Source organism: Phodopus roborovskii, unplaced genomic scaffold (assembly GCF_943737965.1).
Source record: "Phodopus roborovskii unplaced genomic scaffold, PHOROB, whole genome shotgun sequence".
Lineage (NCBI taxonomy): Eukaryota > Metazoa > Chordata > Mammalia > Rodentia > Cricetidae > Phodopus > Phodopus roborovskii.
In genome coordinates this window covers 10,039,262-10,057,874 of record NW_026125489.1, presented here as the reverse complement: position 1 = coordinate 10,057,874, position 18,613 = coordinate 10,039,262, and the positions used below count along the sequence as shown (strand labels likewise).

Sequence of the window (18,613 nt, the reverse complement as noted above, 5' to 3'; positions counted from 1 at the left end):
TATAATACATTGGAACATCAGTGTCTGTCAATACATGTCTTCTTTTAAAACTGTTTAAGAGCATGAAGGCTTATGGTACAATTTTTTTATTCATCACGGAAAGGCATTCTGGAATTCTACGTCAAGTTACAACTACAACTACCTACATATACAACAGGGTTAGCTTATCGTGCTGGTATAAATGTGTGAGATCTTGTTGACTGCATATTCTTTTGCTTCTAAAGTTTTTATAAAAATTTTAACAATTATAACCTTACACCCAAACTAGTAAAATCTATTCTAACATTTAAATTTCCAAAACTATCAGCTAGCCAATATGAAGTTTTTGTTTTTAAATAGGCTCTTACGAGGTAGCCCAGACTGGCCTTGAATCCCCAATCTTTCTAACTCAGAGCTCTGGTATTACAAGAAGGTGTCACTTTATCTGTCAATGAGTCATCTAAGGCCATATGTCTTCTCAATCCTGCCAATACTCTTGAAATTAAAGTAAACTGAAATGCCAATGACATCAGACAGTTAGAGAGACTTGAATGACATAACTACATTTTTCTAAGTATATTCAAATCAAATTTAATGTCTTACTCATTATAGCTAAGGTTATTCTCTTCGAACAAAAGCTAAGTAATTTCAGAGGAGGATCACACATGCCTATCCATCAGGCTCCTAAATACTTTCTAAGTACTCTCTAATATGGAGGCAAACAAAACAAAAAAGAAAATAAACAGTTGGAAAAAATTTAGATCTGGTACATTTGAAATTTTAATTTGTTGTGCAAACATTAGGAATATAATTTTCTCTATAGAACCTTTGCTAATGAGTTCTAATTCTAAGAAAGGATAACATGCATAAAAGCATGTACCATACATACTTCAATATCCAGGCATCTCCCCTTACATTTACACACATGAATGAACTCAAAATGACACAAAGTAAACTTTTCTTTAAAAATATTTACATAAAAGATCATTATAAGCAGTTCTGGATTCCTAAAATCCAGAAATTGAAATTAATTATATAGAATAAATCACCTTGTTTCATACCATGCAAATGAGTTGCCTCCCATGGAACACAAATGCTTGTCCTCTACTGTGCTTTCTCACTGGGTGTTGGGGCTGGGCACAGAGGGAGACAGAGTGGGTCAGGAGGGAGAAGGGAAGGGAAGAGGTGGGAAAATTACTATCAATGAGAATATATTAACCATTCTGATCTGACTCCAGTACCAACAAAATAGTAACAGTCACTGTGCCCAAAGGGACAACATACTTCTGATCCACTGTGCCCAAAGGGACACCATACTTCTGATCCACAGCAAAATAGAATGGGGAAAGATGTTACCACTTTTCCTCAAAGCTAGGTTAACTTTAAAGAATGGGTCTCTATTCTATACATAAGGAGGGACCAGGAGATGTTTTAGAATGAGCAGAGATAGTAGAAATGGAAAGAAAACAAGGAAGGAAAATAAAAGTAGCTGGGCAATAGCTGTAGGAAGAACCCTGAATTAAGACAGACAAATCCCTCAGTAGTATGACTGGTTTATCATAGTCTGCATTCAGTGGTGAGTGTCAAAGTTGTCAAACAGAACTTTGTAGGCCTGCAGGCCTTTGGATTTAAGTTCAGAGAGTGACATTAATTTACCACATGTTCATAAATGATGCTAAGTTATACTGTGGGAAAAAAAGGTTAGCAGCATAAAAAAAGTTAGGAAGGTGGCAATAAAGAAGAACCACGGTTTAAGACTACAAAGGCAGCAGATGTGGTGATTACGTGGATGGATAAAGGACACACTCTGAACAAGAGCAGACAGGGATGGCTGGGTGGGAGGGTGGGTATGGCATTAAAAAGAAGGCTATTTACATTCTGCAAAAGAATAAAAGGGATCTAGAAATCACATTCTACCAATGAGAAAGTACGTATGCTGATATTATAATGAAATTTCTGCTACCTCAGGTAAATGAAAGTCAATTTTGTAAATTACCTTTTTTAAGTTTAAATTAAGTAACATTGCCCCTTTACATCAGAAACAAGGACTGTTATATATCTTTGATCAGGGGCTTATACTGTAAACTGACCGACTCTTCTTGATTCTCATACCAGATTATAAGAACAGAAGCACAAACACTCCTCTAGGACAATGTCCTATACCAAAAGGAGAATTTCTCATGGGGAAACATTTAATTGTAACATTTTCATCATTCCTTTGACTCAAGAAGCTATATATTTTTTTTAAAGCACACAGATAGGTAGGTAAGTCTTCTCTACCAACCTCATTCTTCAAAAAGAATTACTTTGTGTCAAAAAGAAGCACAGAGAACTGTGCTGAGGCTGGATGGGAGTGCTAAGCTGGGCTGCGTTTCCAGCTGCACCACTTTATGGCTTAGGAAGGCACACAGCACCCAACACAAATTCCTGCCATATTCTTGGCATTTAAGTACACCAATTCAAAGCCAGTCCAGTAAGTCGGAATAATTACAAAACAAATTTTAAAACTCTCATGTTTAGATAATCAAACTGAAATTTCAGAGAGGATGTCTAAGGAGGACTGTGATGGAGAAAAGGGGGCAAGGCTCTGAGTTCTTTAAATGACCAGGGAAATAAAAGTTTACCTAGAAAGCATACACATGCCTTTACACAGAACGATAAGCAAGGGCAGGAAAATAGGGAAAGCAGGACAGACTACCTATGCCCACATCCAAAGAACAGTGGTAGTAATATTCGAGAGCCGCAGATGCCAACCATCTCTGAGATCTAAAATGCTAGCAAATGCTGGAGTGGGCGTAGAGCTGACACCTCAAACATCCTTTCCATGAAAGGGCTTTCCTGGTAACAAATACAGAATGGTTTCAAAACCTTCCTCCCATCATAAGCGAAGGTTCCAGAAACACATTTAAAGCGCTGCCAAGCATTTCCACTCCTCGAGTGTGATCTCATCAGTGAAGACAGACTTAAAACAGATGCGCCAGCTCGTGCTCTCTCCACACACCAGCAAGCACAGCTCTTCTGCCTCCCTGCACTTGTTCCCTCTGACCCATCTCAGTCCGTATGCTAGAAAGTTTGCTGCACGAATCCTAAGAAAAGCTGTGCTGAATAATGACAGAAGTTGAATAAAAGTTCTAGTCTTGAACAAGCTGACAAACTGATTAAAGACAAATATGCAAATTCAAACACAAGATCATTTAACCGGTCTAAGGGAAAGTCAGTGCAATGCTTGGATAAAACCTTGATCTACAAACCAAAGAGGAAGAAGAACAAATCTGGACCAAGACAAAACACATATATGAAAGGCTCAGCAGTGAGAAAAACCTAGAAACAATGAACTTTCAACTCATAATCCCAGCACTGGTAGGTAGAAGCAGAAGTTCTGGAATTCCTCAAGGCCAGCTCTGGCTACTTAAAGGACGTCTCAAAAACCAACCACCACCACACCTCGCCCTCAAAGTCCCAAACCCCAAGCAAGCTAGGGCAGAGCACAGGCAAAGGAGCAGTGTATAATATAAATCTCTAGGCTCGGGAAAGTAAGCCTCTATACTGTAACCTACGTGATCTTAACTACTAGTCCCAGCTAATTAAGCCTTGACTACTTACTGGAGTATCTACACCATCAACAGCTTTCTTCCTCCACTGTCAATTACAGGGGCGGGCACTCCCAACAGCATCCAAACAGGGACTACCAATCTGTTCTCTTCACTCTCAAATTTCCTCTGCTCCATCCAAGCAATTTTAGTGACAGCTTATGTCCATGGATCTATCTGCTGATCAAACTTCTCCACCCACCTGCCCAGATAAATAGGCTTAAAGACCCTATGTAATCCATCTTCCTGACCTCTCCTCACAAGACCCTCCCTCCTATTCAAACTCCTGAAATACCTTCAGGTGCTCAAATTCTGTCTATCTCAGGGTCTCAGCACAGCTGCTGTCTCTACAATGCTCACTATTCACCCTTCTTTGAAATTTTAATGCCAAAATAGGAAGTCTGCTTTTCTTAATCAGTGAAAGCACATTACCATAACCGTGACTGTAAAATGACACTTTTATCTGACAAAGCCAGGTGGCGCATGCATGCCTTCAATCCCAGCACTCGGGACAAAACCAGAATTGTTTTTGAGACAACCTTCATGAAGCCAAAGCTGGCCTTGAATGTGAGGCCAGTCTGGTCTACATGGCAAGTTCCTGGACAGCTGAGGCTACACGGTGAGGCCCTGTATGCCATCATTATAATGCTATGACGCTAACAAACTATTAGTATCCCCTATTTTGTGTCTGAAAAACTCAGGACCAGAAGTTAGCTGATAAGTACATAGACAGGCTCTGATCCTGAGCTAATAAGTAAAGTTTCCGTTTTAGACACCATGGTAGACCCACACACAGTCAAGCATAAATACAACTTCCATTTTACTGTGTGTTTTCTTCATAAAACATAAAGGATACAGAAGAGTCAATATCACCATCAACAAAAAGGCAGGTCCTTATTTTGTGATGAACAACATAGAAAAGTACGGTGCACTACAACCAAATACTATTATGTCAGAAAAATAACTTTAGAAGACAACAGTCTCTACAACACTGATCATATTTAAGAAATCTACATTAATTTTATACTAAAAGTGCTTGAATAAACATCACTGCATTAACTGGAGAGTAATTGCTGCTGGGTGTAGTGGTGTACACCCAATTTCAGGAGGCAAAGGAAGGAGCCATCCCCCCTTCTATCTTTTAACAAAAAAAAAAAAAAAAGAAGCCAAAACGGAACCATCACTGGGCTGAGGCTGGCATTCAGTTGTAGGGATGATGATTAGCCAGGCCCTGCTCTGAGTGACACCTCGCACTTGGGACTGAGAAGAGGAGGGAAGAAAGGATAGGAGAGAGGGAGAAGAGGGGAGAGGAGGAAACTACCCAAGGAGAACTTCAAGTAGAAATAAATACAAAATTTAACATATACCAGTTTTCTACATCCCAAATGAACTAACTACTAAAATACTTTCTAGGGTAAATTCTGCTGTAGGCAAACTCTAAATTTCATAATGGAGCTAATAACCCAAACCCTGTGTGACAACCCTGGAGCACACATCTGGAAAGTGGAATGAAGTCACTAGGGCGTCCTTTTCTTGTGGCTTCTGTGCAGATAGTAGTATGGAGTTTTCCTGCTAACGTGCCGATTAGCAACTAAAGGCATCTGAGCCAGCTTTGTGGCTTGTTCCCACAGTGCCAGCAAGGAGAGGCTGCGCAGGACAGCTTAGGCCCATCTAAGCAAAGAGAGCCTTTCTCTCTGAACCACTAAAAACAACAAATAAATAAATAAATAAAACAAACTCCAAGACAAACAGAGCCGCAACGCACCAACCCGCCTCCAGAACAGTATTAGCACGTTTCACTTCTCACTCCTAGCCATGGGTCTGGGTCTGGGGCTGGGGCTGGGGCAAGGAGTGCTAAGGGCAAGGCTCACAGGCCTGAGACAATGGGAAGGCTGCCCCTTTCTTGGTGTTAATGAGCACACTGGCAAGTTACTTCCATTGCTAATATCAGAATTTACCTTAATTTGCCTTCCCAGTTCAATATATCCACAATCATATAACCTCTCTCTTGTCTACCAAAGCAGAGAAAAGGAATAAAAACTACAACCAACCGTCAATGATCGCTACCTAACTTTACCAAGAAGCCCGGTTAGCATCCGTTAGCACCTGACGTTCTCCATGAGGAGCCTGCCAGATGCAGTCTCACAACAAGCCTGCCTATTCTGGGACAGTAAAACTGTGTGGTGTGCCCCACTGCTATAACACTGTAGTCTCAGAGATTGTGTGAGAGATGTGTTGAGATTCTCAACCCGCTATTTTCATTCCCCGTTATTACAAATAGTTCTAATATTATTTAATTCCTGAGAACTCCCCTAAATGCCAGCCAAAAATTAGTTTGAATTTCATTGTAAATGAACAGCATAGCAATCAAAGCAAGCCATGCCCTACAGTTTTAGTAAATGTGAAATGTTCAGTAAGGAAGCGCAGCAGATAGCAAGGCCAATGCACAGGAGCCTGGGTGGGGATGGGCTGGGCAGAAAACTCAGGGCGGGGCCACACCTGACCTTAGCATTGGAGAACGAATGTCCCAACAGTCCTTTCCAAGGGTTACAGAAACAGTCTGTGCATTTTTGAATAATTAACGTAGGAAAACAGGATGCCCAGAGTCTGGAAGCAAAAGTGAAAAAGACAGACAAGGTCCTGATCCCTGAAATCTGGTGGCATCTGTCTGGGTGTGGCCCTCTCAGTGCAGAGTGTGCGCTCTGGGCTCCGGAAAGGACTGGCCCCAGGGCCCCTTCTAAGGAGGGGTTGTCTCCTCCCCACATTTGGTTCTGATCTTGGTGTTGTGTTCATGTGAATAAACTGATTTTGAATAAACTGATTTTGTGGGTTTTAATTTTTTTCATCTCTAGTTATCACTAACTCTTACACAGGTCCAAATACAACTCATCAAACATAAAACACTTTAAAAGAAAAATATACCACTATAAAACCAAAACACTAATCATCTAACAATGCTAATCTATGGAGGAAAGGTATGTATCCACTAAAGATACGCATGTTTTTTGAATTAAAAAAAATTTTTTAAACCACAGAATAAGTTATTATTATTATTAAACACCGTTGCATGTCAGTGGATCATCTGTGCACTGCAGAATCTACTCTAGCCAGCACGGTACGAAGCTCGATTTCGAGCACACAGGACAGCCTAAGCTTTAGCAGCGCTTCCCCTTAAACACAGAGTGTAAAACAGAAACAGCCACGGAAGGACAAGGTAACTGCAGAGAAGCTCCTGGGTTTAGGGTACAAAACTACCACTCAAAGCAACCAAGAAATGTCCTGCTGCAAGTATTTGAAGACCTTTCTCAAAAGGACCAGAAGAAAATGGTCTGACACTTTGCTGACCAGTGTGCATTATTACATGGCCCTCAGAAAACTTTAGATCTGAGAAAGAGACAAACCACTGAAAAATTTTGCATTTTGAAGATTTGTAATGCCAACAAAATATTTCATATTCCAATCATCTAAGACTCACAGACACATGGGGGGAAATGCACCTATATGAGCTCATATCAAAAATGTTTTTCCTGGGTTTAATTTCAAACATCTTGCTGTGGGCTCAAGAATCTACACATCACATGATATGGATTACAGGGAACAGATACTCTTCAAAAGCACTGGCTGAACTGTGTGGAGGTAACATGCCGTTGCATCCTACGTGTTTCTGTTAATGGCAAATGCAGACAGGCAGAATGTCCCAGCCTCCCTGTCACAGTTTCGAAGGAAAACATGTTTTAATTTCTCTCGTTACCTGCTTGACACCTCAGGGAAGAACAAAGTACACTAAAGGTAGAGGAAGTTTAAAACCTGCCACCTCCTCAGACTCGAAAAGCAAAATGCGGTCTATGAATTTGCCTTTCTTTTTTCTTAGCTTCTTTTCCAAACATGTGTTTTCTTTTCTGAACACTAGACTTTTACCTAATAATTTACATGATAAGCTTTATGAAGAAAACACACACACACACAAAAATATTTCTAAACTAACAAAATGGCCCCATCCACCCTCAAAATATTGATGATAATACCATTGTTAATCCCAGCTTTCCCCGCCATATACTTACCTGTGCAACTTCTTTCAACATTTGCTACTCTGGGGATTGGAAAGCTCAGAGCTGGAGGCTGAAGTGAAGAAGGAAAGGTTGGAGGGTGAGCCATGGCACCAGCCCCACACTAGGAGCTCCCCTGAGATATTACAGCAGGGTTGACACCATAGCTCTGAAGTTCAAACTCCAGCAAACGATAAGAAAGGAGTCCAACCAGAACATGATAAACGATGGGATTCTTCTGCTCTTTGAAAAATAAGGAAATCACGCTATAAAGATCTGAATGTCCAGTTTCAACATTATGACTCCCTGACTCCCTGTTTATCTCTTCATATTACCCAACCCCAGAATCATCTTTCAGACTGCTTGGAAATACTAATACTAATTAAAACAACCCAAAAGGGCAAAACTCTGAAGAATCCGGCACACTTTCCCAGAATATGTGAAGATAGGGCTTACCTGACCTTCATGAAAACATGTTAGGAAAGTATGTTCAAATATGCTGCCTAGCCACTCCTTAACACACTCTGGTTCTCCTGAGTACTCAACCTTAACGCTACGCTCTCATCATGTTAACAACATCCACCAACAGAAGGGAAGTTGGATTACACAGCTACCACTCCTAAAAATGATCAGTGAACTTTTTAAAATGAGAGAACTTTTGGTTTAAGTACATTCTTTGGGAAGAAATTAATTAAAGTGTCCTATGTAGATTAAAAAATAAAAAAAGGGCCTGTCCATCAGAGATTCACTTTAATCAAATCAAATGATAAGCTTTTAAGAGATGTTTAAGGTGGGTAAGGCGGCATACACCTGTAATCCCTGCACTCGAGAGGCTTAGGTAAGAGGGTCACTGTGAATTTGACAGCAGCCCGGGGATGTGGCTTTAAAAAGATATTTAAACAATCTGACGATGGGATGTGAGCCTATTAAATAAAATATTAAATTTCCTCACTCTGGGGAAAAGGCAGAATCAGAGACTGACGTCAGGGTCATTTACATGCTAGACAAGTACTTTATCACTGAACTATATACCCCACCTAGTCCCTACTCAAACTCACAGATGTGAGACCTTATTTAATAATTTAAAAGCTAAATGATTTAGAGATAAATGCATCTTATTACTCTTAAGCTACTTCAAAACAATATCCAGTAAATATCACTGGAGTATCACTGGAGACTGACAGCTGTGTCCGAGCCCTGAATGAGTGGTATAGTGCAGTTAAACACAGTATTCTTTCAATGAGGAAGGCAGTTTAAAATGCATCTAAATATTCGGTCTCATAGTTAATTTAGCAAATATTTATTCAGTGTCTACTATGCCAAGTTCTAGAAGATGCATGCCCCACTTTAGAATCTTCTACAGCTGAATGACCCTCTCTACAGAACAGAGGAACCCTGCAAATAGAAGGCAGCAGAAGCGGCTTCCCCTGCATCACCACCACTCAGGGCCCCTGGCTTCTCATCCCTACTCTCTTTGCCGCCATGTTCCCCTCTCGTATGTGTTCCTGCAACACTGCTATTCCTCACATCAGCGACATCCCAGCTTAGAGGTCTGGGTTCTTGTTAGCTCCTCCAGATATATCCGGTGTACCTACTTCAGCTGTTCAGTCATTTCTGTCTATTTAATTTTACGTTTAATCATGTCTACCTACTTACATTTAAATTGTTTTAATCGGAGACTATACCCAACCCCCTCTTTCATGACATCGATGTCATATACACTGGAGCATGTCTCAATTCTGGTTTGGATGTTTTTCATAACCAGACTGAAATTATGCATTTGAATGCTGCATCACCCATCACCACAAAAGTAGTATGCTTTTAAAAAGTTCATTACATGTACTCCATGTATTTCCAATACATGGGAGTGTATGATGCCCTATTTATTCCAGGTGGTGCTAGCCTTGAACTAGGCTAAGCTGGTACATCTGCCAGTTCTCCCGGTATAAATTACTACTTCTGTCTTTTTTTCTTTAAAAAAAAAAAAATAATAATAATGATGATGATGATGTTTTCATGCTGGATGAGGCAGGGAAGTTATTACATTGATAAATAAGTGCTTCATTTGTATGTGATAGCTGTTCTGCACTGAAAGCACACAAACCCTGAGGTGCAATTCAAGAGTAAACTGCACTTATTCTCACATAGTTTTTCAACTTTTATCTCTGAATTACAACTTCAAGTATTTAACATACATAATGATGACGATGACACTGTAGGGGAGGATTCACCACCTAACGAAAGCATGCATCCAGACACTGCTACAGCACGTGTTACTTGTGGAGGTCTACAGTAACTTGCTGGTCCCCAGTTCCTTCTACATTTGTTACATTAAATGCTCTTACAAAGCAAATCTTCCCCGAGGATCACACTCTTAAATTTGAGCAGTGTCAATGACTGTACATAATCAGCCCAACAGGACATTAGAAGACATGAACTCAAGGTTCTCCAAATCAAGGCTCTTATTCCACCTGTCACATATTTAGAGAATTATCACAGTGCTTTCACCCTGGCAGAAAGGTTTAAAACTTAAGGTGCCAAATGTTGATCCCACATATGGCCTTTACGCTTTTTCTTTGAGAAAATATCAGATTTTCATTAAAAATTATAAATTCAAGTGAGGAGATGAATAATAACCCTTTATGTGTCTATTAGATACCAGAAAAAAATAGAGTGAGTGAATTCAAAGGAAATGGTTTGAATTTTTGCTTTGGGTTATAAGTTGAGCATGACAATTTAGAATTTATTTATTGATATGTGGTATTTTTCTTTCCAAATTATATTTTGTACATGCTGACATCTGGTGTGACAGCTTTGTGCTGCATATTACATAGTATCTTTTACAACAGAAAGCATCTAAGCCACACGTAAGTAACAACACAAAATCTTCTTGTTATTCACAATGATCATCTATCTCCTCAACTAACTTATCATTTCAAAGAATGACACCTTAAAACTGCAGGTCCAACCAAGACGGGCTAGTAGTAAGAATCTCTTCTCCTAAGACAACTTAAAAATGAACAAAATACACAGGCAAACAGATTGGTAGCTCGGGGTCTGCTAGAGCCGTAAAGTAAAACCCTGTCTCAAAATAAAATGGAGAGGGCAAATATATTAACAGTAGTTCTCAGGTGTGGAACCCAGTAACTGAGTTTTCTGGCTACAATGGAGGAAGAAGAAACCTGATGGGTAGACCTCCCAAATCTGAGTATCAGAGCTCAGTCAGGGTAGTCCGCGGGACCCAGAGAGAGCAGATTAGACAGCTAGACAGAAAGAGGCTGCACAGGGAAACAGTCAGGAGAGCTGCAGAATGGCCCAAGTCTTGAGTGCAGTACTGACCAGCAAGCGTGGGAGGAGCCATCAAGGGTAGCGGTAGAAAACCAAGAAACTGATCCTAAAGGCCCCACTGAAACACACCACACGGTATACTGTTCCCAGGGGCCAAAGCAGAAAAACAGTAATTCGAGGGAGGAGTAAAGTACTCGGAAAAACACTAACTTAGTAGTTGAAGAAAACTGGCCCCACCTAAAAGCTATTGTTTCTCTTTAATGAAAACAAAACAAAAAATATTTTTTAAAGGAAAAAGGGCAGAGACAAGAGAAAGATCTCACAAGTATCAGATAATTCCTAAGTAATTTAACTCCACTACCAGGAAGCCTCAAAAATTTTAACATAAATACTAAATAATATATAAGACAACAAAACTACCAAAGACTTAAAAAAAAAAAAAATCAACTCTGCAAAGGAGCAGTAAGAGCGTTTATAATGTGTAGGAAAACTCCAGTTATCAACAGAAACGTTCTATTAATTAAAATGACACAGGAGGCAGAATTAATGTACAATAACAGTATAATCAAGCACCATCATCAAAGACGGAAGAAAAGCAACCAGCATGCTAAGTCAGAGCGTGGAGGCTTAGTGGGTCAAACCCCTCTAACAAAATAAGTGGAGGGAAAACCGAGTAGTCGATGAGTAAATGGAGGGAGACCCTCAGGGCAACTTTGTGTGTACGTAATTGAGTCCCATGGAAGAAAGCACAGGGAACATTCGAAGGACCAAAAATCCCACAAAGAAACAAAAGACAAGGTGATAAAAACTACAAACACACACAACAACTTTTAAGCACTGGAGTCAGGAGGGAAATTATGCTATAATCAAAACCGTACATTAAAGATTTACCATAATAAAACCAAGTTTTAATCCTCAGCAGTAGCCAAAGAGGGAAAGATACACACAGACAACTAAGAATAACAATCACAGCAGACTAGATTGGCAGACTGATTAGGTCATCTAGCACAGGCACACCTAACGCTCTCCATCTGCCTGCTTCAGTCCTACAATGGGATTATAGGTCTGTGCCAGCACGCCTGGCTAGCACGCTGGGAAAAAATAGTTTTAAAATGAAGAAATAAAGACATCTTCACACACAGGAATCCTAATAGAATCCACCACCACCAGAAGAAGATAAACCCTTTGGTAAACCGTTTAGTAAGAAGTAAATGATACACCAAACAAAAACATGAAGAAAATGAAAGGAGAAAAGGAAATGGGGAGAAAAATAGGGAAGGAAAAGACTAGAAAATGAAAATAGAAAAAAGCCACTAAAGTACCAAATTATGGATGATAGTGAAAAAGCAGAAAACGGCAATTAGTCCCCTCCATGCAATGAATAATGATGCAACAGGGATGAGAGTGTAGTTGGACCTAGAAAACAAACACGTTGTATGGCAGCACAACAGACCCCTGAAAAAGCGTTCCACTGACTCCCAGAGCACTGCAGGGAATACTCATCCATCTAACCAGACTCTAGCCCCTTGGCGTTTTCACCACATGCCCGGTAGTCTCAGAGGGGAATACAAGAACAAGCAGTGAAGCACAACCATTTCCATAATTACATGTACTGCTGAACATGGAAGGGAAATAGGAAAATACAGGACCCCAAAACATTTCCAGCACATAAACAAATTAGACTGACTACATTCTCCAGCCACAAAGGGATTTCAGGAGAAATCAACAGAAAGTAACAAGAAAAGCTTGATTCAAACTGAGGCCAGCTGGGCTAACTAGTGATAACTTGTATCAAATACACAGGCAATCTATGAAAGAACCGCACGAGAAAGGAGTGGGAGGGAGCAGGGAAGTAATATTCTTGGAATAATTTCTTTCCCCATCAGCATGCGTCTATATAAACAATCGCCATGCCAACATCCTACTTGTGCTGATAATCCAAAGATTTCCCTATAAGGTAATTAATAAGACAAAGATTACTACTCCAAAACAATTCCTTTTCAAAAACTTGCCAGATATACCACTCAATTTAGACATACTAGACACAAAATGAAACTATCATTTCAAATGATTCTTGGTATGAAAAGACACAAACTACTGATGAATTACAAGAATAAAAGTTTTGCAATGGTGATGGTATAAAGCTCAATTTGAAAGAAAAAAAAACCTAGCTATTGATTTAATGTAAACACCTACACAATATTACAACCACAAATCAACAATTTAGGTGTGAGTATGAGTGAATTTAAAGTATATTTAAAAGGTAAAAATTTCAGGAAAATATAGAATATCCAAATACATGAATTCACAGATATGAAGAAAACTATAAAAGGATCACCCTCTCTAACCAAGAACAAAGTGAATACAATTCCACTCAGTTGGAAGAGTCTTTAAAATATTCAAATACGTCAGGAGATTCACTAAGACCAAGTTTAGAGACATAAATACCAGACATAAACCTATGACAGTGTGAAATGAGAGCATTGTACAGCCATGGGCAAGCTTACCGGAATACAGAGGAGAAACAGCACACGCTTAGAACATACAGGAAGCTAACACTGGTTAGTTAGAGCAGGACTGCTGGGTAGAGAGGATAATGGGCTCCTAACCTTATTCGGTTAATTTCAGATAAATTTGAAATTAAATAGGAAAGGCACAATTTTAAATCTTTAAAAGACTATCCAAAAAAATCTTTGATCTTAATAGGGAAACGTGTCTCAAATACATATCTCATTGGATTGTCACGTCATTGAATGTCCAACAAATACTAATACTGTGGGAGAAATTCAAAACATACTCCTCAAATACCACCTGGGAGTTGACAATTCAAGAAATTAAGAGTATTAGTTTATCCCTGGCTTCATAATTATTTTCATTCATAGTCTGAAAATCCATGGCTGGTTTTCTGGGATACCCCTGGCTGTCCGCCCTCATCTCTTCATCTGGGCCCCCTCTTTCCAATGTCTGCTGCACTCCGTGCACTGTTCTGACTGCGTCCTTTAGAGGTGGAGGCACTTGTAGACACCTCTCACAGCAGATAACAGGGTCTGACAGTCACCTAATGAATCTGGCAAAAACTCCACTCGATTTCAGACTAGCTCATCATGCTAACCAGAGAACATCTTAAGAGCTATGACTGATCAACACTGAATTGCTTCTATGTCTCCTTTTTAACTACAAAAATCTATAAACAGAACAGAGCATCTTTTGTTTTCATCTGCTTTCATTCTGGGGCTTCCAAGGGTACCACCTCACCAACTTTATTACAAACGTGTCAATGGGTTTTGGTTTGGCTATAAAGCTTATATTATTATAAAATAATAATTTTAATATGGAGATTCAGAAAATTCCCCCAAAAAATGAAGCTGCACTTGATACCAGCAAAGACAACTTTGCTTGCTTCTGTATTTTATCTGGCTCACAGCAATATTTGTATGAGTAATTTCAAATTTAATAATGAATACATTCCATACTCACAATTGAGAAAAATCGGTTGCTCTTTTTCTGAAGAAAACAGTATTTTTCATGTAAAGGGCCTAAATTCCCAAAATGAGGCCATAGTCACAAACACTTTAATAGGGAAACCAGATAGTATCTGATACCATTTGAATTACCACTATAGACATTGGCCTAATAGATTTACTTAGCAGATTTTTTTTTTTTTTTGATTCTAGGGGAACTATTAGAAAACACACACACACACACACACAACACCCCAAGGCACTAAGGGCATGTGCAAACACTGAGTTTTACTACAAGTAAACAAGGTTCTAGAAAACAAATGTCATGGGACAATTTAGATGGCTCAGAGGGTAAAGACAAGTGATGTCATTTTATGAAGTCAGAAGGAAAGGCATGCTTGCATGTAACAGAAAGGAAGGCTGGCATAATGTAACAGTGAGCCGACCTGTGAGGAGCTTGGGAATTCATCTAACCTGATGTTAGTTGGTCAGGGAAACATGGGAAAGAGCCAGAAGCCAAGTGCAATAGCAAGCTCTACTTTAAAATGCTCCAAGTGACCTCTGCACAACAGCACAACACTACCGCTACTGTCACTAGTGTTCTGCACCGCCTCAGTCAGCAGCTGTGATAGGCAAAAGGACCAAGCCATAAAGAGTCATCAGGTTCGAGTTTTAGCCCTCGCTGTTGCTTTGTATCTCTGTCTGGGGACAACAGTTAGGAGCCTTTGTTGCCAAAATTTTCAAGAGCAAAGAGAATAATAGTATGACCCAGTTCACTAGATTTGGTCTTTACTAAATTATTTTTTTCATCTGCTTACTGTTGCTTACCTCCATTCTACATCAAATAGCAACAAGAACTAAAACATACCTCCAGCATTATTCCAGGCACTATATCTGCTCACAAATTTCAACTACTAAGTACTCATTTAAAAACAATTCTGACACATTTTATTCTACTAAGTGTTATCTGATACCCAATGTCTATCTTTCATATTTTACATATTTGAAGGTGCACAGATGTTAATGTTTCTAAACACAATAGAAAGTACTGGGTACAAGCTAACTGGTACAATTATGACTCTAAGACATCATCAACTACTACAGATAAAATTTGCAGTGTTAACTTACAAAAATTGAAAAGGGATACTTCCACTGGGCACAGTGGCTCACACCTTTAAGCCCCAGCACTTGGGAGGCAAAGGCAGGTGGATCTCTGTGAGTTTGAGGACAGCCTGGTTTACAGGGCAAGTTCCAGGACAGCTGGGGCTATACAGAGAAATCCTGTCTCAAAATTCCAAAAGAGAGAGGGGAAAAAAGAAAAAGGGGTACTTCAATGCTTATTTATACTTAAATTTTGTTGTTATAATTAAAATATTAGTTTGTATATGATAATAACTAACACTTACCAAATAGAAACAAACCTACCTAGCCATTTATGTTTTATATTAGGTTAATTTGCACTTTATATTACAATGTCAAGTATGGGGTGTTTTGTTTGACTTGGGAAAGTGGGTTTAAGTAGGCTGAAAGTTCACAATTCCTACACAAAGTAATGGAAATTAAGGCATAACTTGTCAAAATATATGAAAAATTACATGCATAATAAATACATATAAAAAAAGAACACCACACTCAAATTAATAATTACTTCTGAAAAAAAAAACAAGAAATGAGATATGGCAATATCTCCGTAAGTATAACAAGCAAACTAAAAATACACATTTGTTAAAAACAATAACAAACCTCAAAGCAGCAAATCTTTACATTTGCACTTTTACTCACAAGGAAAGACCACACAGCAAACCACTGAGCAAAGTTAAGAAGGTGCACGCTCACATTGGACTTCGTGTTTTTCTTCAAAGCTTTTATGTGAAACAGTGATTTGTATTGCTAAAAGGTAAATGGCACAAGGTTCCACTCATAGTAGAAATCTTGGAAATACCACTGCTTGACAGCCAGCAAATTTCCCTGTTTCTTTCTTTAGCTCTTTCGCTGTGATTTGACTCAAACAATATGCACTCAACATCTCTACAGCAGGTACCACGCTGGGTACTGGTAGTACTAAAATAAATACATAAGATTCAAGTTTTCTACAATGATATTACATACAGAAGCACTGTCTTACAGATTTATACGATGACAGAAACAATCTAGTATGGAGCATTCAATACAGTAGCCACTAGCAGATGTATATACTTAAAATGTGGCTTGCATGGCTGGTAAACTGTTAGTATCGTTTAATTTCAATGAGCTTAAGTAGTCATTTGTGACTACCATCTACAGACCTGAACAGTAAATGTATACAGGAAATAGAAGGAAAACAGACAGCTGTTCTGTGCTGAGGTAAAGATTTGAGAGCAATAGGGAAAAAAAAAAAAAAAATTGCAGGACATGTTCTAGAAAAATGAAAACAGAATTATTGTCATGAACAAAGGCCACCAATCCTGAGAGATCCAAATAATTAAAGCTTGGGGCACAAGGTACAGGGCAATTAGAATGGCTTTTAATTACTAAGCAGACAAACTCACAAAGGCAGTTAGGGAAGAGGTAAGGAGGAATAAAAATCACGTGGGGGAAGAGAGTGAGGAAAAGTCAACCAGGTGTCATGTTTACAGCCTGACCATGAAAGCCAGTGACAGTCAAAATGATAATTAGGATGATTTAGATTAATGCATGTTCATAGGGATGTTAAGATCAGTGTAAAGTACAGAAGGTAAAATTGTAGAAAAAAAAATTTAAAAGCTGACATAATGTCCACTTTCTTATAAAAAGCTTGATAACCCTTCTAAAATAAATGAATTATGACCCATTTAAATAAATTGCTTTCCTAAACTAATCTATTCATGCAAGCAAACTACATCTACTATATTCAAAAACCTAACTGGGCTTATTGACAAAGCATACAAAGTAGACACTACTATATAAAAAAAAAAAAAAAATCAGTACTGTAACTCATGTATAATTAAGTCACAGAAGGTCTACATGGAAATGAGAACTAGAAAAATAGTCTTCTTGTTAATCTCAAATGTTAGGCTATTATCAGGATACTTAAAGAATCACACAAGTTCCAAAACCAAAAGTTCTCAAATAAATGAAAAGTTATACAGACACAAAATGTCTACTTTAACAATGAAAATAACAAAATTCCTATAAAGTAAAAAATTATAAACTCCAATGTGATTTCATCTTAGGCTCTACAAATGCCTAAAAGCTACTAAAAACTACACTGTTTACTCTAGTGATTCAGCATTCTGTGACTGCTCCATCCACTCTTAATAAACTCAACCTGATGCTAGATATGAGGCCATGCTTCCATGGTTCTTTCAGGGATGGGGGCGGGCTTCAAAAACAAAGCAGTATGACAATTCAGACTTAAACATCTATTTCGAAAGGTGTTTTAATGTACAATGAACACCACTGTACAGCAATAAAAGGCAAACCGGCAGAAAACTCAAAAAACTTGGATTGTTTGCAAATCATGTAGAATAAAACACTTTTAGAGTAGTGTAAGCAGAAATCAGGAACTCTTATCATGTGTAAAATATAATTGTGTTATTCCTTTTTTTTCTGGAACTGTATACGAATAATGGTTCCATGACACAAATTAGCTATAAATCAAACAAAAGTTGTAGTCACACACAAAGAGGATTTTGAGTACCTCAATGCCACATAGCTGAGAATCACAATACTCTTCAAGTAATCTGACGAAATCTAACAAAAGATGCAAAAGTCCAAGAAGACACCTTCCAGCTGCTGGAAGTGGTTCTGAGACAGGAGGAGGAGGAGCTACACACACGCACAACAATGAGTCTGGTCCATAAGGACCAGCCAAAGTGAGGTTCTGGGGAGAACTGACCTCTCAACTTAGGTGAAGGCACAGGTTAGACACAGCATCACTCACTGGGCACTGTGCTCCAAACCAGAACCCAAGTCTTCTAATCATACCATAAAAACTCACTTGCCTCAACTCAGGGAAACAGAGTTCATTTCACTAAAACAAATGACTACTGTGGGAGTGAGGAGCTAGCCAAAGCAGGGTTATCACCTGGCTGCCTTACACTCTCAAGGGACTGAAACTCCTGAGGTGAGAGGGAGCAAAGGGCTGGACACCTATTGGTACAGGAAGCCTAACAGCTCATTTCCACAGAAATTTTATTCAGCATTTAACATTACTTCACATTTCATACTGGATTCACTATCGAATGACATCAAAGATGTTTCTATTTAAAACTTAAACCACTAATACACA

The 18,613-nt window shown here is 38.9% G+C and overlaps 1 protein-coding gene across 6 annotated transcripts in view; it reads right to left on the bottom strand.

The window, feature by feature from the left end:
- Positions 1-18,613, bottom strand: part of Cnot2 (CCR4-NOT transcription complex subunit 2) — an 80,977-nt gene that overhangs the window by 36,622 nt on the left and 25,742 nt on the right. For 2 of the 6 annotated variants that reach the window (XM_051176218.1, XM_051176217.1), the window contains one exon: positions 7,631-7,688. The exons of the other annotated variants lie outside the window; for them this stretch is intronic. In XM_051176218.1, the coding sequence (XP_051032175.1) occupies positions 7,631-7,651 (21 nt within the window). In that variant the 5' untranslated portion in view covers positions 7,652-7,688. The remainder of the gene's footprint in view (positions 1-7,630; positions 7,689-18,613) is intronic. 6 annotated transcript variants of the gene reach the window in all.